At 39.4% G+C, this 27,764-nt stretch overlaps 1 protein-coding gene across 3 annotated transcripts in view; it reads left to right on the top strand.

Annotated features, from left to right (window-relative positions):
* sema5ba (sema domain, seven thrombospondin repeats (type 1 and type 1-like), transmembrane domain (TM) and short cytoplasmic domain, (semaphorin) 5Ba) overlaps positions 1-20,249 on the top strand; it is a 162,705-nt gene extending 142,456 nt beyond the window's left edge. For all 3 annotated transcript variants that reach the window (XM_067410196.1, XM_067410197.1, XM_067410198.1), the window contains 7 exons: positions 428-653; positions 1,241-1,453; positions 3,967-4,137; positions 8,074-8,208; positions 10,484-10,528; positions 11,372-11,577; positions 17,495-20,249. In XM_067410196.1, the coding sequence (XP_067266297.1) occupies positions 428-653; positions 1,241-1,453; positions 3,967-4,137; positions 8,074-8,208; positions 10,484-10,528; positions 11,372-11,577; positions 17,495-17,662 (1,164 nt within the window). In that variant the 3' untranslated portion in view covers positions 17,663-20,249. The remainder of the gene's footprint in view (positions 1-427; positions 654-1,240; positions 1,454-3,966; positions 4,138-8,073; positions 8,209-10,483; positions 10,529-11,371; positions 11,578-17,494) is intronic.
* The last annotated feature ends 7,515 nt before the right edge of the window (positions 20,250-27,764 follow it).

Genomic DNA, 27,764 nt, shown 5'->3' with positions numbered 1-27,764 from the left:
TAGAAATATCCATGGAACTATAGGATTTGGTTGTCATATTTCTTTATATCCTAAGTGACATGCTGTAATGCATCTTTCTATACAAAAAAAAATACAAATCGGAACAGCTTTCAGTTTCCGAAAATGCTCTTTAAGATGCTCTTTTGCTCTTACATTTTAAATTGGACAGAATTCTTTGCTCTCCAACTCTCTTAAGAGCTGCAATTAATTCAAATTTAATCGACTTAATTAGGACTCAAATTAATGTTCCTTGCAAAGAACTGTAACACCCCCTTGGGTGTCTAGGAGCCATTAAATTTTATTAACTGTTCATGGTGATGGCACAAGAGCTTCACATGCATCTTAGGAAGCAAGGTAATGTCCCCTGTGTATGAGGAATCAGCAACTGGATGATGCTATCAGTGTGTCAATCTTCTCCCTGTTGCAGGAGTATCAGGCGTGTAATCTGGAGTCCTGTCCAGAGGTGCGTCGAAACACCCCATGGACCCCTTGGGTGCCAGTGAACATAACCCAGGGAGGGGCACGGCAGGAGCAAAGAGTACGCTACATCTGCCGAGCCCAACTGGCTGACCCTCATGAGCTCCAACTGGGCAAGCGTAAGGTGGAGACACGCTTCTGCCCCAATGACGGGACAGTAACCTGCGAAACAGACTGTGAGTGTATACATCCTTTTTTCTCATGCACACCCACACCTAAATGAGCAGATATGACTTGAGTCAGCCGATACTGCTGGCTCGAAGACAGTTCAGGGTCACAGTTCAGCACTTGCCCACTTTGCGTATGTCGGGCACCACATTGATTAACTGTAGCACCCTGTCTAAACTCAGGAGAGGTCAACCACTTGAGGTGCACAAGGAATGCATTAGAGTGTGTCAGAATTCACCTTGTGCAGGATGCTGTTACTAGGATGTGTTGTCATAGATGCTGTTAAACACAGCATGACGTTGGTGTTTTTAGGTAACCTTGAATTATACAGGAAAAGGCCAATACAATATTAATTAAAGACCAAAGGGGCGTTCACACACAAGAACAGTAACTGTAAGGATAACTATATTACCATTCACAACAATGGACGATAATATACTGTTTTTTTAATAAGCGCGCTGCAGTTATGTCATCTACCACTTTAAACGCTCAAGCTCTTTAAAGTCAGAGGACTGGGAAATAAACGACAAGAAGACTGGCAAACAAAATACTGACTAAAACTGGCAAACTGGTAACATGCAATAAATGTTTACAGCTCTAGTTGAGGAGCTTCTCAGAACGCCTGGTGTACGACTGACAGGCTCTGGCTGGTCATCGTGGGAGATGTGGTCAGCTTGTACTCAGGAGTGTTCCAAAGGCTACCGCACTCGCAAACGCACTTGCACCAGCGGAGAGGGCAAAAGCGTTCCCACCGCCTGCCGGGGATCTTCAGTAGAATATCAGGACTGCAATCCACAGCCCTGTCCAGGTAACACACATGCCCAGAAACACGCTTGTAAGCACAAGCTCATTTACATAGGTGCACACAAATACGCACATTAATAGACTCCCACATATGCTCATAATCAAAGTAGTTGCTCATCATGACGGGAAAGCCTCTGCTTCCATTAGAGTATGTGAAGTGTATTACTGATTTCATTAGCTAATGGAAACCTGAAGCCCCATAGGGACCTGCTGTGGTCAAATTAAGAGGTTTTACCATAATTCCAAAAAGACGTGAACTCAAGGTTAAATTGAATACTCTTTTTTTGTTTTAGAAATCACAAGATCATATGAACTTTCGTGTTAGCACCAGGACTTTAAAGGTGAAGTGTTAATGAAAAGACATCAAACTGAATTATTAAAATAACTAGGTTTTTAGATTTAATAAAGAAAATGTGGACAGCAAAACCTGCCACCAAGTTGCTTATTTTCTGTATGTGAACGTGAAAGTTGCTGTTTTGTTTTCTGTGTTTTTTAGCATAATGTTCGAGTATGCGATTGCTAGGGTGTTTGGTGGTGCTAATGGACAGTTATAGAATGCTAACAGATAGCTTAAGGATGATAACAGCCAGTATTATGGTGCTAAAGGACAGTTTAAAAATGCTAAAGGACAGCTAACAGACCGTTTAAAGGTGCAAACAGAGTTTGGGCATGCTAATGATCAGATTAGCAGACAGTTTAGGGAGTCCAGTAGACAGTTTAAATGTGCTAACAGACAGTTTAAGTAAGCTAACAGGCAGTTTAATGTTGCTAACAGACAGTTTAAAGATGCCAAAGGACAGTTTAAGGGTGCTAACAGACCAAGGTGCGAACAGAGTTTGGCCATGCTAACAGACAGATTAGGGTGTTAACAGACAGCTTAGGGAGTCTGACTGACAGTTTAAGTGTGCTAACAGACAGTTTGAGGAGGCTAACAGACAGTTCAAATAAGTTAACAGGCAGTTTAATGGTGCTAACAGACAGTTTAAAGAGGCTAACAGACAGTTTAGTGATGCTAAAAGACAGCTTAGGGTGTCTGACAGATTTAACAGAGAATGCAAATTGGTAGTTTAGGGTGCTAACAGACCGTTTGAAGGTGCTAATGGAGTTTGGGCATGTTAACGAAAAGATTAGGGTGTTAACAGACAGTTTATGGAGTCTGACAGACAATTTAAGTGTGCTAAGGATGCTAATAGACAGTTTAATGAATCTGACAGTTTAAGGACGGACAGTTTAGTGACAGTTTAGTGATGCTAACAGACAGTTCAAGGCTGCTATGTTTTGAAAGTGACCAGTCACCCTGAAAGTTTAGGGAATCCTAACTAGGATATTTTAAGGATGCTACAGACAATTTATGGATGATAACAGACAGTTTGCTGTGTGTAGGGTGACCAGTCACCCTGAAAGTTCCCAAAAGATGGTTTATGTGTTTCTTTAGACATATTGGCAGATACTTGCCAATGCATTGTCCGCTCTAAACTCTCTCTGAGTGTGACAAATGATCACCCACAGTATTTGCTATGCTGTTTTTTACTCAGGCAGAATGAGAAAATAAGATTGAAATAACAGAGTGGAAGGGAACGGGGTAGGGCACATGGACTCAAACACATCACTGACATCAGCCAACCATTTTAATCATCGTTTTGACCTTAGACGTGCACTCCAATCTGACGCCAGGGTTCCCTCTAAGTGTGCGAGGTTCCTGGACTCACTGTGATTGCCATCGCTCTGCCTTCACACTTCAGTCATGCCCCAGTACACACATGCTAATCTGCTGAAGTTAAACGGTGCTAGAAGGAGCCACCCCTAACCTTCTCCTCCATCAGTGTGATGAGAGGTTGAGAGGATGGTGGCAGGGCCTGTTAAAGTAGGAGGAAACTGCACAACAATAAAGCTTCTATCCTGGTCAGTGCTGGAAAACCTAGTTTAAAGTGCTAGCTGTGATTTGGAACATGATAGCTGGTTTCTAGCTGGTAAACAATATTAGACTAACAATAAACGTGTTGGTTATACCAGCTTAAGGTGGTCAAGCTGGTTTTTGGAACTTGGTAACCAGCTACTGTAGATATCAGCCACATGCTTAATCTGGAATTTCCAGCAGGGATAAACAAAGAATAGAAATTGAACAGCTGGCATTTGCTGTAACAAGTCTCAAGTGTTCGGTGAGGAGCTTTGTGGGTCAAATATAGCGTTTTGAAACAGTCCCTGTGCGACATTCTGCCCTGCACTCTGAATGTCTGGATCACCATCACATTCCATAACAGATGTTTGCTTGCCTTGTCGCCTTGTGCTCATTTCCAATTATTTTTTTTGTATTGTTTTGTGTGTTTGCCTGTTTGATTGACTGTTTTATGTTTGTGTTCGGTACATCGTGTTTGCATCCTCCGCACCGTCTTTCTTGTTTGTGCTGCATTTGCGTCCGCTATCTGATGCTTGGATGATTGTGTCCCCCTGCTTGCCTGATTGTTTTGTGTTTGTCTTTGTATGTCGTATTTGTTTGTGCGTGTTTGGTCTGTGCAGTTAACGGCGCCTGGGCTTGCTGGTCATCATGGTCACAGTGTTCAGTGCCCTGTGGAGGCGGGCACTATCAACGAACGCGCACATGCACCAGCCCCGCCCCTGCCAATGGAGGGGACATCTGCATCGGCTTGCACACAGAGGAGGCCCTTTGCAACACGCACACCTGTGATGGTAAGATCAGCTCAAATCTAAGACCACGAATGGGAAAAACTATACTTTAATTAAAATGTGCTAGAAAAAACTGTTCTCCAAATTGAGCTCTACCTCTGTCTGTAAGCAGAACATACGGTTGCTTCTCAGTGTGTCATCTGTCCATCAACTCCCATTATTATCTCGAATCAGACATACATTTTAAACCCTGCTGAAAAGTCTAGTGTAGATTAGCATGGTTGACCAGCATTGTATTTGCCAGCAAAACTCTTTTGGCTGATCGATCAGGAAAATTGTGCTGGTTGGATAGTTCACTCAAAAATGACCATTCTGTCATCATTTACTCTCTCATGTCGGGCCAAAACAGTATGACTTATTTTTTTCTCTGGAAATCCAAGGATATTTTGAAAAGAGTCTCAGTGTTTTTTGTCCATACACTGAAATATTTTATTTTGTGTTCCACAGAAGAAAGTCATTGAGTATGTAAATATGGCAGAATTTTAATTTTTCAGATGAACTTTCCCTTTAACTCTTTCCCTGCCATTGATGGAATTTTCCATCATTTACGATATAACGCTTCCTTGCCACTGACGAAAATTTCCGGCAATCCACGTGCTTACTGTTATACGGTAGGGAACGCTTTTACCCATCTTCTGAAAGAGTACAGAATCTCCGACTCAAAACAGGTGAAAAAGCAGCAGAAACAAGAGATAGAAACATTGCTTATGCACATGTAAAAATAATGCGATTAGCATATAAATCAAAACTACCTAATGTTAATGAAAGAAATGTCAACCAAGGAAGATGTATAGGACTGTGCAAGCTTTGGGTGTGTTGATGGAAGCAATCTACTATGTTTTGATCATCATTCTGAATCCAGATGTACTGTAGATTTTCTCAGCTTTTTGTTAAAAATGTTGCATTTTTTAATAAAAAGTGTTGATAAAAAATAATGCATGAAGCTACAATAAAATGTTTAGCAGAGGCTCTGTTCTTTCTTTTGATTTATAAAACGTTATTTCCTTTTCTTGATTCTGATTGGTCAATAGCTGTGTTTTATTCATGATAAAACAGCTATGACCGCTTCACCCAGCGGTTCTGTGTATCACTACACAACACCCTTAGCAACCACTCTTAGCAAAGTAAACTGTATGTTCTCAATTGATATTGTTCATTGAAGCTTACTGTATTATGTAGAAGAGTATTGTGCTAAAGAGATCGAGTGAGCGAGTTTATTAACTGCATTCAGATTTAGCATTTTCTTTCAGGTTCCTTCAAAAATCTGTTTAAATGTCCAATGTATTATCTTGTCCTTTTAACATTTAAGGGGTTTTCCCATGACTGACAGCACTAGTCAAAGCATTTGTCAGTTGCGTTTTCTTCCGTGTTCACAACAATTCAGTCTTTTCAATGTAAAAGTCTTTGCTACTGACTGACACACTCATAAAGACAGTCTTTGCCGCCATCTAATGGCGTAATAATGTAACTTCTGTTGCTGTTCACGGTCAGGGACTTTTTTTTCCGGTTGAAGGAAGGTATTTACTGATTTTACTTCATGAAAATAGCATTGATGCATATTTTTGGATTTAATATTTATATTGTGTAGTAACCATTTTATAAAAGCAATAAGGTACTGGAAGCTAGTGGTGTATCATGAATAAGTCACGGCTGAAGGCAGCACAGCCTCTCATACTTTATTGCTTATATATTGTATGTTCAGATATTCATATAACAAAATATTCTGGGGGCCATGAAAATTTTGTGAAAATGATTCAAAATTCTGGCAAATGGCTGGCAATTTTTTTTTTTTTTTCTTAAATGCTGACTGGGAAAGAGTTAAGAAACCTGGTGAGCACAGCAGCATCCACAACACAACATATGCTGTTTTTTTCAACAGGGTAGTTTATTTATGACCAAGTGATCATCACTGTATTGAAGGCAAGATTTCAGGCCTTTCAATCATCAGAAACACACTTCAGATTCAGAAAGGGGCTTCTGGATCCTCCAGGCTACAGATGGTACCATATGTGAGCTGCATGCCTATGGAAGTGTGCTGTGTGCAAGCAGACTCTGGCAGTGCAAAGCTCTGTTGTCACATTCTGTTGCCATAAAAAAAAATAAAAATAAATTAAAAAAATCAGCTGTTCCTTTAAGACAAAATTGAAATTTATGAAGACTGGCACCATTGAATCATGTACAAAAGCCCTGTAGCTTTAACAAATACTCTGCTACAATTGTATTTCCTTTGGCTTTCTGATTAAAACCTCAAATCCATGCTGTCAGTGGCAGATCCAGAGTTTAATAATCAATCAAACAAAAATGAGAGGTTTTAAAATATTTAGCTTTTATTCCAGTTGATATTAAGAGCAAATAGAATACAGGACATTCCATATCAGTCACTTATAAGATTCCATTTCAGTCAGGATGCTGCCTAAGAAATTCTTTAGGACATTGTTTGCATCTGAAAAAAGGGGCTGTGGTTAACTGTGTATCTGCATTTTACGAAATGCCAGGATATTCTCTGGGACTAGTTGCTACTGATAATAAAGTCTTTTAGATTCAAACATTTGGCCTCAGTTGTCCTCCTGATGAATTTTTTAGGCTCTGAGAGAATTGTAAGACTTGCATATGGTCTAGACAAGCATCTTAAAAGCTGAAACATGAAAGGAATGTGTATATTTACAGATTGGATTTTCCCAGCATACAAATACATTTTAAATCAAAGTTTCTTCCAAGTAAAGTTCTTGGTACACTTGCTCTGAAAGTGTTGCCTCAGACTGTGATTATTTTTGCCTCCCCGTGTGACTCTGGTGGTGTTTGTTTCATGTGTGTGGGTGGGCCGTTGAGTCGGCAGCGCTCTGGTTAGACTGCCGCCTGAACTGTGAGGATGGCCAAAATTGGAGCTATCTATTTAGAGGGAGAGTTTACCCAGAAATGAAAAATTTGTCTTCATTTTCTCACTGTTTCTCACTTCCATACCTGCATGATTTTCATTCTTCCTTGCACCAACAAAAGGAGAAAATGTAAATGTACTGATTTCTCCATTTTATGGGGACTGGAGTTTTTAAGCTTCAAAAAGCACCCAACAGTGTCATAAAAGAAGAATTGAAATCATTATTTACTGATGATCTTCTCCAGTGAGCTGGTAACCGCTGCAACTGGGTCACTGAGGCCCTGGTATTAAGATGCGTTTTGGTCGATTGGATCACAAGTGGACGACGAAAAAAATAAAGGTGTAAACAGGGTGTAAAAAACTTTAGAGCTTGTCCACTTTCGACCACTTCCAGAGGTAGTCAAAAAATGCGTAGATGCTCATGTGGTCGAATGTGTTTGAACAACCACAAAAGACTGCCTATTGACTAAATGCATAAACATTATGTGAAGCGCGCTAGCCAGGCGGGATCTATACTTTGTCGGCTGAAGAACCAAGTTTGGTTGGAAAACGAAAAATGTACCAAGCACACTGTCTCTGTGTGCGTTCATATCATATAAATTGCATGATCTTATTTCATCCATTAGATTGAAAGATCTGGAAAAGCCCATATATTTACTTGCCTATAGACCTCCCCTCGAAGAAATCAGGACAGAAGTGGTCGAAAATGGGCAAAAGAGACGGATTAAAATACCAGGTGTAAACGGGTATGCGTTTCCCTTTTGTACTTGTGATCCGATCGACCAAAACGCATCTTAATTCCAGGTGTAAACAGTGCCTCAGTCAATGAGTTAAATTTGAGTACTGGATCAGTTCAACAGATTCCTTGCAACAATTTCGGGAATATAAATTTGAATATAGTAAAAGGACCACTTTTATTAAACTTTTATTGTTTTTTTGTTTTTTTGGTGCTTGACAGAAGAAAGTCATAGAGGTTTGGAATGACATGAGGGTGAGTTGATGATGTTAATTTTTGGGTGACCTGTTTCTTTAAACCCTGTGTTTGTGACCGTAACTATGTGCAGGTGGGTGGATGGCCTGGTCGGTGTGGTCTGAGTGTGATGACTTGGGCCTGCAGCTGCGCAGTCGTGTGTGCGGGGCTCAATCCACGCCATGTGTGGGAAACAGCTCCCAGCACCGAGACTGCAATGAGATCCCAGGTGAGAGAGGGCTATATATATACACTCTCATATATATTCACATGCCGTCCGACTATTCCATTATAAAGCAAAGCGTTTCCCAATTGCAATGTTACTGTTATTAAATAAACATACACTTTTAAACCCTGTCAAACTCGCTGTTGTTTTTAATAGATTAGATGTAATATGTTTACTTGTTCTTATTCATTACTCTGGCTGGAGGAGTGGAAGTGTTCAAAGTGAAGAACTGAACGCACCCAGCCTGCGAGAACACGAGTTATCAGAGCGGAATACCAAGTGAATCAGGCACTCTAATTAATATTAATGTTATGCCACAAGGCAGACTCGCATCCAATTTCTCTCCAATTTTGGGAAAAGGGTTCCAGATCCAGAGGTGTCTTAGACGGTGAGGAGATCAAGGAGAAATGTGCATCTCAATCAAAACATCTCCCCCCCACACCCATCTCTGCTCTTTGTGGAGATTTCAGATATAGCTTGAAAAGTATGACTCCGGGTGGTAATAGTGCACATCTGACTGTATTGCAGCAGTGAAAAAATGTGTTTCCATTGAAATGCACCTCATTACGTCAACCAAAATGAAATATTTACTCTAAACGAGTGTTTAAATCAAGTTTAGCTATGTATTTCACAAAATAGCTTGCAATTGTTTTTTACTGACATTGCTGTTTATTCTTGAATACTTAAATGGCAGAACAGCAGTAATAATTTAATCACTTTCATGCAACCCGACTGATTGTGAGTCTTTGATGTGATTTCCTGTACTTTATCACTGCGGCCCTGATCATCCCTCAGGTATAAAACAGAAGACTGTCTTCCTCACCTCTCAGGTCTACAGTTCTTTGAATCACCTTACTTCCAGGAAGGTTGCTTTTGAATGGAGATGGTGAAGTGGTAGAAGATGGGGAGTGATTGACGTTTTGGCTGTAATTCAGAAGTGGAGGAAAATCAAGGAAGTGTGTAATAGGCCATTCACCCCAGACTGTTCCTTGCATCAGTCTGCTCCATTTTTAAAGGGGTGGCTTATAATGATTTCACTTTTTTAACTTTAGTTAGTGTGTAATGTTGCTGTTAGAGCATAAACAACATCTGCAAAATTACGATGCTCAAAGTTCAAAGCAAAGGGAGATATTTTCTTTTAAAGAATTCTCTGTTTAAGGACTACAACAAATGGCTGGTAGGAACTACAACGAGCTTCTTCCCGGGTTAGTGACATCACTAACCCTAAAATTTACATAAACCCAGCCCCCCAAGAACACACAACAAAGGGGTGAGGCCATGTTATTGCAATACAGTTTGTAACACAAATGCAATAGCATGTCATAAAAGCAAGATGACAACATGACAAGTTATAACAGTTATTAAACTAAACTATACCTGTTCTATCTTCATGCAGCAATATTCTCTGGCTCTGTAGCATCTTACAACAGTTCCCACAGGAGCGATTTATAGATTATCATGACAGAATATGCTAATCAATGACTTTAAGATGGTTATCTCCACATCAGGTACATAAATTCATCAACCGTTTAGAAACATCCGGTTGCATTCTACATGTTGTCACTTCTACTTGAGTCTCTCCATCTTTGTCCGACTCCAGTTTGAACATAAAAGGCTGAAAAGTTTCTGACATTTTCAGTGAGTCTGCATGAGGTAAAGTTAATTGGAGCTGCTAACACAAGCTCCTGAAACTCCGCCCTCTTCTTGAGAGCAGCAGCTCATTTGCATTTAAAGGGACACACACAAAAACAGAGTGCACTTTTCATGCTTTTTAATGTTGACATCAAGGCTGCACATCTGTTTTATAAGGATAATATGAATAAGTTTACATATTGTTGGGCCTATGCAGTTCATGGTAATATTAAAAGATTTTAATATGATACTTTTTCTTTACATTTAAATGAAAAAAAAAAATCTTGCATTATTTTCAGTCATCACTTCATGTCTTAAATAAAATTTACATTTACATACATTTATGCATTTGGCAGACACTTTTATCCAAAGAGTAAATTCAAAGTATTAAACCCATGGCCTTGGCGTTGCTAGTGCCATGCTCTACTGCTTGAGCTACAGGATTTTCAATTCTAAAGCAAAACTAGTTGATAGCTACTGCTCTAGATGGATGTCTATGACCGTTCCAATGCATCTCGAGCCACGATCGTTGTGTTTTTAAGAAGTTGAAAGATGTGCAGCATCAGTTCAAGACGTTCAGATAGAGCTCAAATCATTGCTCATCCTGTGTAACAGCACCTAATTATATATCTCCTTCTCTTCACAGCGATTCTCCCGGCATCTAGCTATGAGAAGGACCAGCAGTGTGGGGGTAAGTGCTTCGACAGAAGTGTTTGTATTGTGTCCACCGCATGTTAGTATGCGCTTGTGCATGCACTCTCTCGTGAATGCTCAAAGACATGTAGCAGTGTGCTGCTTGTGTGTCATGTTTCACGTCAGCTTCTTTTCATCCTGAACTCAGGAAGAAATGGAATCGCTAACCAGGTTTAAGTGAGTGAACTTCATCATTCACATTGTTGATCTTTTTTTTTTTTCCATGTGTCGAGCTTCGCAGCTCTTGCAGCACTCCCAGGCAGAGGTGCTGCCTTTCCAGTGCATGCACAGATGAAAAATACATGAGGGGGCACAGCGGTGCCTTTTAGGTTGCGGATCCAGGCCACATTGGGCAGTGGCTGTCCTCAGAGGTGGCACCACAGTGCCAGTTTGGTGATTCTCCAGGTGGCAGCACATATTACCCATCAGTGTCCAGCAGTGGCACTCTCCTGAGTGATCGTTGTCCAATTAGAGCAGTTCGTGACGGGGGTATGGCGTTCACTCTACTCAATCACATTTCGCACTCATTACGGGTCAGACCGGCAAGATGCCTGGTCCGTCACATCGACCGGCTAATCACAGCACTGTCCCTTGGCACTGCATCATTCAGCCAGATGCTCTCAAGCACCTGCCTTCCACTGGTTGATGGCTATGGACATGTGGTGTTAATGATGAGAGATAAAATGGTGCTGCATCTCAAAGTTTCCACTGACAAGGATTATTATATTGTCTCATTTAAAAAAAAGCATATTTAGTCAAAGGTCTGGATGAGAGTGACAACATATTACAGTTATTTGCAGACAAATGGTTACTGTAATATTGCCTTTTCTTCTTTCCCCAGGGTTCACTCTGCTTCACCTGATAGCTACGGGTGTGTCGTGCTTCCTGGGTGCCGGCCTGCTGTCCTTCCTGGTGTATGTGTACTGCCAGCGGTTCCACAAGCCCTCGCAGGAGTCTGCCGTCATCCACCCCACCACTCCCAACCACCTCAACTACAAGGGCAACACCACACCAAAGAATGAGAAATACACACCCATGGAGTTCAAGGTCAGTGCTGACACCCTGGTCACATTTTTTGTTCTGCTCCTGTTTTATGCCATGAAAAGTGTCAGTTGGACCATTGTTTTTGTTGTTGATTATGTTGCTGCACTTAATCTTACCTATATTAGGTGTATATAATGGCCCCTGGGCCCTATCGCAAGGAACTACCTCTGATTCTATTGAGTGATTGGTAATTGAAGTCTAAATAGAAGGAATTGCATTATGTGGGAATGTTTTGTATGAAGCAAGGAAACTTTTTATTTTGTTGGGGATGTTTTGATTTCATTAGCTATAACGAGGTGTAACATTCTTGCAAAGTCACATATTGCAGTTATCAGCGGCTGTTTGCTACAGACATGCACATTTTTATTCACAATGTGCAAGACTTTCAGTAAGATGAATTATAGTGGCTTAAAATGTAGTTGCTAAAAGTAGGATGGATGGATTAGTACTTCTTGTTGTCAGTATTGGCCTGATAATAAAAATGGTGTCAGTAAAATTTCCTCTTTTTAAAAAAAAACAAATGTATTCATTTGTTTAGCAAGGATGCATTAAATTGATTAAAATGAAGAGTTAAGATATTAATAATGAATTGTTAAAATAAATTGTTCTTTTGAACTTTCTGTTCATCAAAGTATTCTAGAAAACATGTATCATGGTTTCCACAAAAATATTAAACAGCACAAATGGTTTCAACATTGATAATAAGAAATGTTACTTTGTCACCAAAACAGCATATTAGAATGATTTCCGAAAGATCATGTGACACAAGTTTGAAAATTCAGCTTTTGTCATTTTTGCCACTGTGATAATATTTCAAAATATTACTTTTTTTACTGTATTTTTTATCAAATAATTTCAACCTTGGCGAGCTTAAGAAACTTGCTGATCCCAAACCTTTGCATGGTAGTGTATATATTCATATGGTGTCAATCTGCAGCCTTGATTGTATTTTCTGTGCCGAATTTTGGTGGATTTAAACATGGTAAAATGTGCTAAAATTGAGCTCAAAGTACTGCACTCCCATTGATACTGTAGCTGAATGCATAATCAAATAAAAAAATATTTAATGAACACTCAAAAGGGAGAGATATGTAGAACTTTGGGAATAACAGTCATAGTAATTCTGTAGAGATTTGTGCAGATTCTGTGTGAGCTGTGCAGATAAGTCTCTAATCTAAGCCAGCATGAAATCTATGACCTGAGGATTTCAATTAAATCTCAGTGGATTTTTTGCACGTCCTGTTCATATTGTTGTTTATTTTGGCTACTTTTAGAATGTTTTCAGTTACTTAAAGGGTTAGTTCACCCAAAAATGAAAATTATGTCATTAATGACTCACCCTCATGTCGTTCCAAACCCGTAAGACCTCCTTTCATCTTCGGAACACAGTTTAAGATATTTTAAATTAAGTACGAGAGCTTTCTGTTCCTCCATTGAAAATATATGTACAGTATACTGTCCATGTCCAGAAAGGTAATAAAAACATCATCAAAGTAGTCCATGTGACATCAGTGGGTTAGTTAGAAGTTTTTGAAGCATCGAAAATACATTTTGGTCCAAAAATAACAAAAACTACGACTTTATTCAGCATTGTGTTCTCTTCCGGGTCTGTTGTCAATCCGGGTTCACGACTCCGCAGTGACGCTGCTGATGTGCTATCTGGTGCGGCAGAGCTTCGTTTACAGTCTGAGGGAGACGCACGCTGTATTCAAACTATTCTACATTGTTTGTATTTTGGTATTGCTATATTTTTTAAAATGGTGAGTAAGTGTGCATGTCGCAGATGTCCTAACCCTCTACCGCACACATTATGATAAATCTATAAAAAAAAAATATTTGACTCTTTTTCTTTTCTTAGAATGGATTAACTTAAAGTGCTGTAAAAAAAATTTTGGAAAAAAATATTATTTTAAGGTACTTTATGATATGTTGCCATATGGCAACAACGTACAATAGTGGAAAAACTTAGAATAAGTGTAAGTGTATATAGTTCATATTTTTCCTCAGAAATGTTGTTTGTATTGAATCAATTAGTGCTATTATAAGTTTTAGCAGTAATTATAAACAATACCTTATACTTATTTTCCAACATCTTGTGTTTTTCCATTCTCTTTTGCTGAATAATGCTTTATATTCTTTAAATTTCATGAAATGAAACTTCAAAAAGCATTTTTTTTTTCCAAAGGTGAGACACATGTAGACATCACATTTGGTGCTCTTCACACTTACAATACACTTACAGCCACTTGCACCTGCCTTTTTGAGACACCATGGTAGGCCAGTGGTTGGTCTGGGCCAGTATACATGGCTGTGATGACAGATTTAATCCATAATACAAATGCCATGGCAGTCCTTAACATATGACTAATCAACATTATATCACTAGCATTAATGTTTTTATTGTTATAGCTTAACAGACTGCAGATGATCTTTGCTAGCTATCTAACCTATTATAATAATGTCATTCCATTATTGCGCAGTGTTGCCATATGGCAACACAGACATTTTCTCGATTTACCAAAAACTAATTTCATAAAAACATTTTTGAGTGGTGAATATGTCATCATACCTTACCTGAGATGATGTTAACATTTTTTTTGTGAATGTGACATGGGCAGGTCCTTGTTTGTTACTGACGTTTTAGTTTGCTTTCAGCAACTACCGACAAGAGATGGCAGTCTGTCAGATATCGCGTCACAGAAAAAAAATGTATGTCATGTGACTTAACCAAAGCACATCATTGGCTAAATTAAGGTCTTCTCTTACCAATAAAAAAAACTAGAATGTTCTCTTAAAGAGACGGCGGCAAGGAAATGAACATAAAGAGTATGTTGCCATATGGCAACACTATGCGGTAGAGGGCTAATTGCCAAAAACAGTGATGTAAAAGTGCATTACCAACGCCGACAGATGAAAGGATTCAATGGAATCAATTCAATGGAAATGATTCCGGAAGAGAAGACAATGCTGAATAAAGTCGTAGTTTTTGTTATTTTTGGAGCAAAATGTATTTTTGATGCTTCAACAAACTCTAACTGACCCACTGATGTTACATGGACTACTTTGATGATGTTTTTATTACCTTTCTGGACATGGACAGTATACCGTACATATATTTTCAATGGAGGAACAGAAAGCTCTCGGACTAAATCTAAAATATCTTAAACTGTGTTCCGAAGATGAACGGAGGTCTTACGGGTTTGGAACGACATGAGGGCGAGTCATTAATGACATAATTTTCATTTTTGGGTGAACTAACCCTTTAAAGGGTACATAACAGACAGTTTCTGCCAAGTCCGAGTCTTTCTGAAAACACCCGTGCGCAAAGCTAAAGAGTCACAAGCACACGCAGCTTCGATGGTCAGCTAAACAAATGTATATAAACACATGCAATACATCATTGAATTATCCCTGGATAACTTTTGATTCACTATACATTTGTGTCATTATATGCACTTGCATGCCGATTGCCAACAAAACAGACATTTGATGCAGTTTTATTTACCACCTGGGGTTCCGACTCATGACTGGGATCTTTTATCTCTGGGACCACTCCATCTTTCAGTTTCAAATGAGGGTCGAACTGGGCCTCGTTTATAAAACCATAAGCGCCGATCCTGAGGGCTCGAGCGGCCATGGAAAAACAAGATATTCTCCATTCATTTTAACCAATAAAAAAATTGATTGCGACTTTATCCTTATTTTGATAGTTACTTTAAGGTGGTTTCTATGGTTATTTTAATGACAAATGTCATGAGCGACAATCAATGTAACTCCTAAAAATCTCTCAGCTCCACTGTTCCTTTAACATTGGGTTCTTTGGGAAGCAAGGTTATCTTTCCCTCACAACCAAAAACACACTTCTTTGGTGACATTGTTGATTTTGTGGTCTAAAAACAAAGTGACAATTCTTTCTCGAGCAAGTCCTGTGCAGCTCTGCCGATGACTTCCATAACCCAAACAAAGCACGTTGATGGGCGTGCTCTTGCGCTCTCTGGGCGATGTGTGTGTCCTGGGAGAAGTGCCCATACAAGGAATTCCCTTTATGACATCATACAGGGCCATACTCTGAAAAAAAACCCTGAAGGGGTGTATTTGGCACAGAAATACTCCATCATACATCTAACTCGTTTTTTTTTTTTTTTTTGGCCATGTTTAGCATGAGAATCCAACTCTTTAACAGTGTAAATAAGTCAGAATGCATGAAATAGCATTAGACATCCCCTTTAAAAGAGTGTTTAACAGCTCCATTCTACACATTTAACCATATTTAAATCTATTTTGCAGATGTTGGGCTGCTCAATCAAACAGTGTTTTGATAGCGCCACAGAGATACACTTTTCATGGGAATGCGCCTACAAATGCCTTTTTATATAGTGTTTGCATATTAAGCTGTGAGTATTTTAACATCACAAAATGACATATTTCACCTTTACGTTTCCCCACAGATGAGCTAGCAGAAACAGTTGCGAGCAGTCAAGAAACCAAACTCAGTCGGAGAGCAAGCTCATTTGTTTTGTCCAAAATGAGCATCAATAGATAACTGATAGTTTGGAGATTACCGCTGGTTTCCCTCTCCCTGCGGCCGCTTGTTTAGCCGTCTCTTCTGGCTGCACGCGGCTCCTGGCACACACTCCGTCTTTATTAATGGGCTCCATTAGGCTGTTTAAGCAGCAGCCGCTCAGTGGACTCCCACAGCTGGTTGTGACTGATCGTCGAGCTCATCCAATTAGTTTGGCTCGGTTCGCTCTCCCTCCACCTCGTGTCCTTGCTGTGACACCTGTGCGAGCTTTTTGACACTTTTTCCATCGATCTTCTGCATGACCAGTACTCACTCGAAACTCATTATGAGACTTGGGCAATACGAGTGGATCAAGAAAGAAGTGGCCGCTGCAAAAGGCCGTCGCTCAGGCCTCTGTCCGTGCGTTCCCAGGCCACGACGGTGCGCAGATGGCTGTGTGATAGTAACCATGTGACACGGACTGCCTCTGATTGATGGGTGTTTGAATAAGCATCCGTTGAGAGCCACGTTGTAAATCAGGATGAATATTCTGATTTTGCACAGGGAGCCGTTTGTCGAAAGGCTGCAGAAGATACCACAGTCAGGAAGATGTAATTTGGTTTTGTAATAGCAGACAAACATTCCCCTCACTTGTCACTCACTGACTCTTGGATAAAACGGCAATTTCATCTGTCTTGTTCAGACTGAAAATGGAGATCTCAGTCCCTTTGTAGAGCTATTGTTTGCCAGGTATTGAAAAGTATAATTGTTGCACAGCAGTTCTCGGCTACGGTGAGTCACTCAAATCAATCTTGTACGTTTCATAGCTTCGCTCCCCCAGTAACTGAGCTGTAGGTTTTTTGGAGCTAGACAAATGGTGTTTCTCGAGAGCACATACATTTCATACACACATGCTACTTTCATTTATGACCCACAAGTTCACCACTTTTGAATTATATGGCTTATCTTCTATGGGCCTTACATATTTAAAGGTGTGGTGTGTAATTTCTGCTCCACTAGTGACACCAAACAGAATTGCAAACAGATATCTTTTCTGCATGGTTTTAACATGTTGTTATGTAGTTGCTGGGGAGTTGTAAGTGGTTTTAACATGTTGCTATGCAATTTCTACAGTGTTCTGGATTTTGTGTCCTGAGTGGTTTTTAGCATATAGCTGTGCGTTCGCTGTGGTGCTCAATAGACCCCACTTGAAGGTCTATGATATTCTGGTCCATAGATGTAGTTCATTGCAAGCCTACATGTTCTACTGTACAAGCTCATGCCATTGGTTGAGCAAATATTGCTATTTTGGGCTGCTCAAACACAATAGTGGTGCAGATATTACAACCCTGTGTTTTTATCTGAGAGACTGATTTGCCTCTGAGCTCATGTAACTCTCCTTTATTTTTTTCTCTACAGACTCTGAATAAGAACAATTTGTTGCCGGACGAGAGGACCAACTACTTCCCTTCTCCGCTTCAGCAGACAAATGTGTACACCACCACGTACTACCCCACAGCGCTGGGCAAATATGACTACCGCCCAGACTCCTCGCCCTCTCCCTGTAGAACCTATAACCACAGCTGAGGCACGTGTGCCATCCGTAGCTTTAAGGCCGCTCTGGACGTCTCCTCCTAAAATCCTCCACTTTTCCCACCCACACACTCTGCACCCAATGAGGTGCTTGTTCCAACATTCCAGCTGATTTTTCCCCAAACTCTCTTCCCTGAGGACCGTGTCTCCTAAGTCATGCCTTGTGGTGTCCGATGGGGGAAAAGTCCAGTGATTCAAACAGCACTTTTTAAAGATTGTGTAGCTACACTGACTTTGATAAATGGATGTCTTGATTGATCTCTGCAGAACTCCCATTACTGGAAGGAGATTTTGCTGAAGCTGAAGGTGGGAAGAGAAAATTGTGCTGGCGTTCCGTACCAATCCAACAATATTCATTACGGGAATGCAATCTGCCACGCTGTGGCAGTTCTTTTTTTAAGCTACATAAAAGAAGAATAGACGGACACCAGACAAAAGAGAGCAATCAATGGTGACATTATCAGGTTTGGTTAGAACGGTGGTATTTTTACCATTGGATGCAAATGTAAGGACGTCCCACTGACTTCCGACCTTTGAGAGGCAAATCTCTAACAAAAGAGGACGAGTCGCAGGATCAATGCATCTCCTGGGTGGACTGTTTGGATACAAGTTTGCAACCAAGCTGCAAGAAACGAACAGCTTAAAATAGGATGCTATTCAAAGCGGACTCTTATGAGAACCGAAATATAGATTTTCAGCACGTTAAAAGCATAAGGACAGAAAATTGCCTCATTCTTTCCCTAAAAAGTTGAGAAACCTTTTTTACTTGCGAATGCATGGGAACTGAGGAATATTGCACCAATATGGAATATGCTTAGGTCTGAAGCAAACATGTTCTACTCTGTTACTGTAAGTCCCGGTGGTCATATTAAATATGACTGGGTTCAAACCGAGACGGACTATATTTTATTATGAAAAATGTAGGAAATACTGATAGCTTGGCACTTGTTTTCTACGGTTATTTTAAAGAGGGAATTATTCAGCAGTCATAGGATAGATGGACAATAGAGTTTATTTAAGATAAGAATTCAAACATTGATGGAGCTATACTGAACATTTCATATATTATTTTTTATTATTGTTTCCAGATGGTGTATTCCTAACCATCATCACATGTATCAGAGATAAGAGCGTAGGCTTACACCGGTATATGAGCATCATATATTCATAAAATTGCCCAGAGAGTCAACTCACACAGAAATGATCAATGGATCACTGTCTTTGTCACATCAAACAATATCTGAAAATATAATCGGTGTGCAGCACTATGTGCTCATCTCAGATCTGATTTTGCTCATGTGTTCACATGCTTCCCCGCGGCATCACGCCCACGTTCCAGATGCGACTCTCCAGTTATCGATAAAAGCGATTCAGGAATGGCAACTCTCATCAGGATGTAGTATTTATGGTATGCTTGGTTTCTAAAGGGCATTGAAAACTAAACTAAGCTATTTTATCAAGCTCGTTTAATGAATGCTAAGCCAGCCATGCTTTCAGCTAAGCATGAGTACATGGGTTGTAACTAAGTGATGTCCCACCACGAAAAATTAATGCCACGCAAAGGTTAGTATAATGTACATGTATATTGTAAAGCTAACACTGTTTTTTAAACGCCTTATAGTTGTAAAATAATATGTGCCGCAGCTGTGTAAATATACCAACCATAGGGATTGTGTGGGGATGGAGCCTGTCAGTGTCCAGAGTTTAACTGCAGTAGAGAGACCCATCTTGTTGACCAACCCTGATCGATAACATCAAAGATTTTACACTAGAGTCTCTACAAACCTGGGCATAATTCGTATGAATTGATGATTTTTAAAGTTCACATGATATTTGGTTCACAAATTGAAATCAATTAAGGCAGTTCAATATCACACTCATTCAAATACATTTGTCTGTGTTTTGATGTTGTCGGATCCTGTCCAAGGTATTTAATGGGGAGTTTGTTTGTTTTTTTGCTCCATAACGCTTGAAATTTTAGTTAACTGTTGTGGCTCACATGCCACACCTTTACAGAGATGTCCAAAAATCCCAGACCATTACTAAAATTGTTCCTACTAATTTTTTTTAAACAATTTTAATTGCAAATAATGTTATCAGCATCATTTGAGTGAAAAGTTAAATTGAAAGAAAAACTCTATATATTCTTATTCAGTCCAAAAACATTTTATTACCTGAAGTAAATCACAGATTTAAAATGTCTTTCAAAGACTTTTTGACTTCACTGTATGCATGAAAAGAAATCAAGAATAGGCAAGACTCTAAGCTCATATTCAATGTTAAAAGGTCAAACTAAATCCCCACATTCACTCCAATGTGCCTGCCCAGATAATATTTTGGTCAAATGCGGCTGCTCTGTGTAAGTCGGGTTTTGAAAGGAGATTCTCTGATATCGAACATTCATAAAGCCAGACGACGCAATGAGGCGCTCCATCCCTGCAAGGCTTGGTGCCCTTCTATGCAACTGACCTGGTGGTTAGATATGCGATGTAGACTGTAATCACTGCCTTTTAGACACTGTGAATTTTTGGTACTCTATATTTTTGTATATTGTACATTGTAAAAGATAATAAACCTTGATGCCAACCCGGTCTAACATGAGCCGTTTCGTCCTTTTCCAACTCCTCCCACACTACATCAATCTAGGTCACCCCGCTGTCTCCCGCAGAGTGAAAGGTAAGCGTTTTCAAATTGTCATGTTTTCCAATCCAGTTTCAGGTTGGCTATCATACACTCCCATTTGTATGTGTAGGGATTCGCTTGGCAGGCTGAGGGAAATTGGACCTAAATGCTGACAACATTTCCCTTCACACAATCCCTCCTCAGAGAGAAAAATGGATGTTGGTCTTTGACATGATACAGTGTTTGCCCTTTTCACTCAAGACCTGATGCCATAAATATTGAAGTTGGCATCGCTATCCAAGATTTACCCAGTGAGTGTGAGAAGTTTATTCACTGCTCAGTCTCTCTTATTTATAAAGAAGATGCGCTAGAGTTTTAAAAGAGTGAGAGTCGATAGGAACTGGCAAAGTATCTTTTTATATGGTTGTTTGGATGATCAATAATTCTAGTTTAAACAGTTTTGCTGTTGCTCCATTCAGTCAAAGGAGTAGTTCACCCAAAACTGAAAATTCTGTCATTATCTACTCACCCACCCTCATGTTGTTTCAAAACGATCTGACTTTTTCTTCTGTGAAACACAAAAGTAGAAAAAGTGTTTTAAATACAGTACAGAAGTTGCTTTTTTCCATGAGCTTTCAAGTTTAAAAAAAGTTACACAAATGTATCAGAAAAGTGTCTTAAAAGTAGTTAATCCAAGTAATTATATATTGCTATATTCTCAGACTTTTAGGATAAAAGATAAACATTTAAGATGAAAATATTCTCCTCCAGTGCCACTGTGACCAGATCACAGAGTTGAATGTGAATTGGATCAGTTGAATCAGTCACATTGCTTTTTGTATCTCATGGATGTGCCCAGGAATGGGTGGATGTCAAGATTTTCAGTGTACATAAGCAGAAGCTCAAAGGAACCTGAATAACAAACCCCTTCCGGAAGCATAAACATACTGACCAGAGAGGTTCATTCTAGTTTGTTACGCAGTACGTTTGAGCTTCCGGAAGAGGTTTGTTCTTGTGCGTTATTCAGGTTCAGTTGAGCTTCTGCTTATATTCGTTGATCAATGTTTATATGTGAATAAAAGCCTAAATTAAATCTTTTCATTATAAAAAGCAATCGAGTCTCTTCAGAAAATTTTGACTAAACCGCTTGATTAATACAGATTAGTTTTCCAATCTCCTTATGAATTTCTTTAAGTGTCAAAGTGGCAGTTGCAAAGGCATTCAGTGGAGGGACAGACATCTCTCAGATTTCATCAAAAAGATCTTCATTTGTGTTCCAAAAATGAATGAAAGTCTTAGGAGTTTGGAACGAGATGAAGGTGAGTAATTAATGACAGTTTTCATTTTGGGGTTAACTAACCCTTTAAAGGTGCAGGATGTAATATTGACAGCTTGCCATTGAAATTGTTACTGCAGTCCCTCCTCCTCAGAGCCGGCGCTCACGCGGGTTGCCAGATTGAGGACGCGCAACAGGAATGAGCGAATTTGACAATGGAAGGTGACAAGCCTTAGACTCAAGTTGTTTAAACCGCATTTTACTGTGACCCTGGACCACAAAACCAGTCATAGCCAAGAATACATTGTATGGGTCAAAATTAGCGATAAAAATTTAAAATTTTATTTACCTCGGCATAGTTGAATAACAAGAATTCAGTACATGGAAAAGACATACATTGAGTTTCAAACTCCATTGTTTCCTCCTTCTTATATAAATCTCATTTATTTAAAAGAACTCCGAAGAACAGGCGAATCTCAACATAACACCGACTGTTACGTAACAGTCGGGGTGTACACCCCAATATTTTCATATGCCAGCCCATGTTCCCAACATTATGAAAGGCATTAGACAAGGGCAGCCAGTATTAACATCTGGAGCTGTGCACAGATGAATCATCAGACTAGGTAAGCAAGCAATAACAATAGCGAAAAATGGCAGATGGAGCAATAATAACTGACATGATCCATGATATCATGATATTTTTAGTGATATTTGTAAATTGTCTTTCTAAATGTTTCGTTAGCATGTTGCTAATGTACTGTTAAATGTGGTTAAAGTTACCATCGTTTATTACTGTATTCACAGAGACAAGAGTCGTCGCTATTTTCATTATTAAACACTTGCAGTCTGTATAATTCATAAACACAACTTCATTCTTTATAAATCTCTCCAACAGTGTGTAATGTTAGCTTTAGCCACGCAGCACAGCCTCAAATTCATTCAGAATCAAAATGAAACATCCAAATAAATACAATACTCACATGAATCGATGCATGCATGCAGCATACATGACGAACATCTTCTAAAGATCCATTTGAGGATTATATTAGCTGTGTGAACTTTGTTTATGCACTGTATTATAGTCGAGAGCTCAGGGGCAGGGAGCACAAGATTTAAAGGGCCAGCAGCCCTGAATCGGTGCATTGTTAATGATGCCCCAAAATTAAAAAATTAATTTTAAAAAATCTATGGGGTATTTTGAGCTGAAACTTCACAGACACATTCAGGGGACACCTTAGACTTATATTACATCTTGTAAAAAAACATTTGATGGCACCTTTAAAATTATTGATTTTTCTTTTATGTCAAAAATCATTTGGATATTATGTAAAGATCATGTTCCATGAAGATATTTTGTAAATTTCCTACCATAAATATATCAAACATTTATTTTTTGTGAATGGATATGCATTTCTAAGGACTTCATTTGGACAACTTTAAAGGCGATTTTTCTCAAAATGTATTTTTATTTTAATTTTTTTTTCACCCTCAGATTGTATCTTGGCCAAAAATTGTCCTATCCCAACAAACCATGCATCAATGGAAAGCTTATTCAGCTTTCAGATGATATATAAATAAACAATTTAAAAAAAAAAAAATCCTCTTATGACTGGTTTTGTGGTCCAGGATCACATATGCATCTGGTAATAGAGCTTTTTAGATGAATACTGAGGCTTTTTAGGTCAGGTAGAATCTGTGATCTCTGACCCAGTTCATTTGCTATCTTCCATGGCTGCAATACGCTGGGTTTTCCACCAACTGGCAACCTTGGGTGTTGAAATACTATTGGGTAAATCGGCAGTGGGTGGGATTGCACAGACAAAGACAAAAACAGACATTCCGACATGGAACACACTTTTCAAAGTAGAATAGCTCACTGTTGCATAGTTTTTCTGAGAAAAAGTATGTGAACTTAAATGTTTTCTGCAAATTTATGGTATTTTTATGCTTTAGTATGGTCAAAAAAAAATTCATACAACACCTTACAGCAAGTTTTATGTTAGGAATTATATGAGGGACATGAGGTAAATGACAAGGGTCAAAATTGGGTAAACTATGTGTATTCTTTGATATGTTTTTTCAAGCTCAAAGTGAATGATGTCCTTGTTAAAGGCAATACATGCAGTACTTTTTCCTAAAAGCCAAACTTATCTCAATCTACCCCTCTGAGTCCAGCAGGGCAATGCTTTGAGATGAAGGGTGAAGGCCAGATCCTGCTGCACTTCAGCAGGGGGGCTTGGTCTTTGCACAGCACTGCAATCATTTCAAAGTGGGTTTTATTGACGAGCACAACGCTCCATCCATCACCCGCTATCTGCTGACAGACTGGCACTGACAGATGACCACCGCTGTCCTCCCCTGAGTGGCCAGCTGGCGTCATGCCAGGAAAGAACCGTATGCTGAAGGTAAGGGAAGAATCTGCGGCCCATCAGAAAAGAGCAGTGGCGAGGAGCGAGACAGATGCTTTTGTGGCTGGTTCTGCAAACCTCGTGGAATCAATTTGTGCTGCTGTCAGCACAGAGACGGGAACTGCAGAGTAATGTGTCTTCACCAGTACTATACTGTGACTTCCTTAAGGGGGGATGTTAATCTTGAGTACATATAGAGTAACAATGCATCCTTCATATCTCCGAAAAGTCTTTAGTTTTGTCATATTTATAAAAGATAGATATGCTAAACCGAGTCTTTCCGAAAAAAGCTGAGATCCTGGAGGCGTGCCTGCCATCAGTGCCGTGGGCGGAGCTAAAGAGTCACGAGCGCGCGCAGCTTCTGTGTAGAGATCGCATGCTAGCTGCGACATCATTATAAATAAAAAGGGAACAAAAACATTTGTGTTGTTTACATTTTATGCACTTGTGCGCCGACTGCCAACAAAACACAGACATCTGATGCAGCTTTACTCACCGCCCGCGATCTGCAAATCCAGCACCGAACTGGGACTTGTTTACAAAGTATTCATCACCGAATTCACGGGAACAAACAAACATACGTGCACAACTCCGTTGCTGCCTCGGAAAAACAAACTTCATCCACTGTTCCCTTAATGCTGGGTTCTTTGGAAAGCTAAAAAATGAAATCTTTCCCTCACAACCAAAAACACACTCCTTTTATTTACAGGAGCTGCATCTCATTTCGGAGGCTGCGTCCTCCAGAGGTCGCATTTGAAGGCTGAATACTTCATCAAGGATGTCATATTTAAGAAAAGTAACCGTAATAAAATTGACTGATATTCATTGTGAGGTGTAAAATATTGTAATTTCTTTCGTACGTTGCAATCTAACGGTTATTTTTCTTAAATGAGACTGCCTCGATGATGTATGCAGCCTTCAAAGGGTGCAGCCCCTGAATTGGGACACAGCCATTGTTGAAAAATCTATCAGCTTCCATATCCTGAATGAAACGCGTTGATGGGAGTGCTCTTGCTCTTGCTCTTGCTCTGGGTGATGTGTGTGCACACTTATCAGGGAGCCTATACAACATATTCCGCTCTCTTTTGAAGTCATACAGGACACACTCGTAAAAAACTCTCCGAATCCTGTACCGAAACCGTAAATAGTGGATTTGGTACAGAAATACTCCGTCATACGTCCAACTCTTGTTTTGAAACTTTGTTTAGCATGAGAATGCAACTCTTTAACAGCGTAAATAAGTCAGAATGCATAAAATAGCATTACACAAGCATTACCCCCCCCCCTCCTCTGAGTCTGTAAAGTGTTGAAAAGGGAAAAAAAAAAGTGTTATCCAGTGTTATGTCATCGGATTTATGTTGTTATCATTTGATTTTGACCTTTGAGTTTTAAGCCTTTAATGAAACTTTTCTTTGTTTCAGTCTCTGGTTGGTTATACCACTTTGAATTTATGGCCCACAATCAAATATATATTAGAATGAATTTTATTAAAGAAATGGGAGACCTACTGTACAAGAGGAGGTGCAGTCATGTCAGGTTTTTTTTATATTATTGAATAAATTACAGAATAGATACAGACTCAGTGACGCCTCTGCAGAACTCTGCATAAAATGATTACACATTTTGTTTGGGTCTATTTCCAGATACATTTATTGGACTAGAAAATCAGTAATAAGATTACTTACAGAAATCAGTTTGCATCACCCAACGCATCTATGTCTTTCCATTGTTGGCGCTATATAGCCAATGATCTCGGTGAAGAACCCAATGGGGCACATCAGATAAACATCATTCAGCTTTCTTCACAAACATTATAAAAGAAATTGTTTTGGTGTTTGGTCTCCACAGGGATACCGAGAGAGACTGTTTGCATGCTTACAAAATGAGCAAACCAGTTTGAGTGAGTCTCAGAACCTTAAACAGCTCTCCTTTATCCTCTGAGGAAAAGAGACGCTCTGCGCTCTGAAATAACAGATGTTTGGAAATGATTGATGTCATCTGCAACCAGATGTCAATGATCGCATCTCTTCCGTATACAGAGATCATAGGATGATTTTACAAAACCAGTCATTTCAAAAGATTAAAAGGAATAAAATAAAAATGATTTTGCTTACAAATATTTTTAGGATCATTCAAATGTGTTTATTTTTTCATTGTGACATGTTTATTTTGTACTTTAAGTTATTTAGGAACTTAAGGTGTAGTCACATACCTTTTTGTACAGTGAAATTCCGCAAGTGAAATACAGTCAACTCAGTGGACCGTTGGGTATGCAGAAGGGTTGGGTTCTTGTTCTAAGTTTAAGGATTAGTTCGCTTTCAAATGAAAATTAGCCCAAGCTTTACTCACCCTCAAGCCATCCTAGGTGTATATGACTTTCTTCTTTCTGATAAACACAATCAGAGAAATATTAATAAATATCCTGATGCATCCAAGCTTTATAATGGCAGTGAACGGGACCAATGAGTATGAGCTGAAGAAAGTGTCTCCATCCACATCCATCCATCATAAACGTGTACTCCAATGAAGGCCTTCTGAAGTAAAGAGATGCATTTGTGTAAAAAAAATCCATATTTATACAAGTTGTGAAGTAAAATATCCACATAGAAGGCGACATTCTCAGGACCTTGCGCAACGTTCCCTAAAAGTTCTCTAAATGTGACGAAAATTCTGAAACTTTACAGAACATTCGGGACGTTCCTAAAACGTCCTCTTTTTGTTCATAAAAGTGCTGCAGTTCAAGGTTCCTTATATGACCATCTCTGAACATTCTGGGAACGTTACTAGGTGACAGGTTACCCCGCTAGAAATTTTATGTTCCCAGAACATTCTCAGAACGTCCCCACTAGTGTTAAGGATGTTGTCTAGTAACATTCCCAGTACGTTCAGAGACGCAATATGGAGTTCTTTGAAGTTATTTGGTGGACCTTCAGGGAACATTCAGGATGTTCTGGGAATCTGGGAATAGGGGACTATTACTATAGGACGTTCTGTTAACTTCCCAAATGTCCACTTTGTAACGTTCTCGCACGACCATAAAATGACCAAAATAGAACTTCCCCCTAAACTCATACCGGGAACGTTATTAAATGACAAACAGAGGACCATGTGGGAACTTTCTGTTAATGTCCCAAATATCCTCTTTGTAACGTTCTTATGTGACCATAAAATAACCAAGTTGGAATGTCCCCCTAAAGTCATATAAGAAACCTTAAACTGCAGCACTTTCATTACCAAAAGAGGGAGTTTTAGAAACGTCCCGAATGTTCTGTAAAGGATCAGAATTTGTGTCACCTTTAGAGAACTTTTAGGGTCTTTAGAGCGTCACCTTCTGCGTGGGTGTTTTATAGAAAATAATAAAGTTTGAAGTCACCGTTATGGAGGTGAGCGTTTGCTTTAGATGGGCTCTTGATTCTTGAAACCTATGGAATGAACATGGTGCCAGTTTTGTTTTTTCTGTAAGTAAAATAGGGAAGGCGTTGGACATGCAGCATAAGCTTTTTGAAGAATATGGAAAGTGGAAGCATGTGCAAAGTGATCATTTGTGTTTATAAAACATATACAGTTGTATTTTTTGAAAATGACCAATGGTTTCACCAGATAAGACCCTTATTCCTCGTCTGGTATTGTTTAAAGCTGCGCTGAAACTGCAATTTTGACCTTCAACCATCTGGAGGCTATTGAAGTCCACAATAAGGAGAATAATTCTGGAATGTTTTCCTCAAAAACCTTCATTTCAAACCTTCAAGACATGAACATCTTGGATGACATGGGGTGAGTAAATTAT

Source organism: Chanodichthys erythropterus, chromosome 14 (assembly GCF_024489055.1).
Source record: "Chanodichthys erythropterus isolate Z2021 chromosome 14, ASM2448905v1, whole genome shotgun sequence".
Taxonomy (NCBI): Eukaryota; Metazoa; Chordata; class Actinopteri; order Cypriniformes; family Xenocyprididae; genus Chanodichthys; species Chanodichthys erythropterus.
Note: the sequence above shows the minus strand (reverse complement) of the source record. Positions and strands in the feature narration are given on the sequence as shown.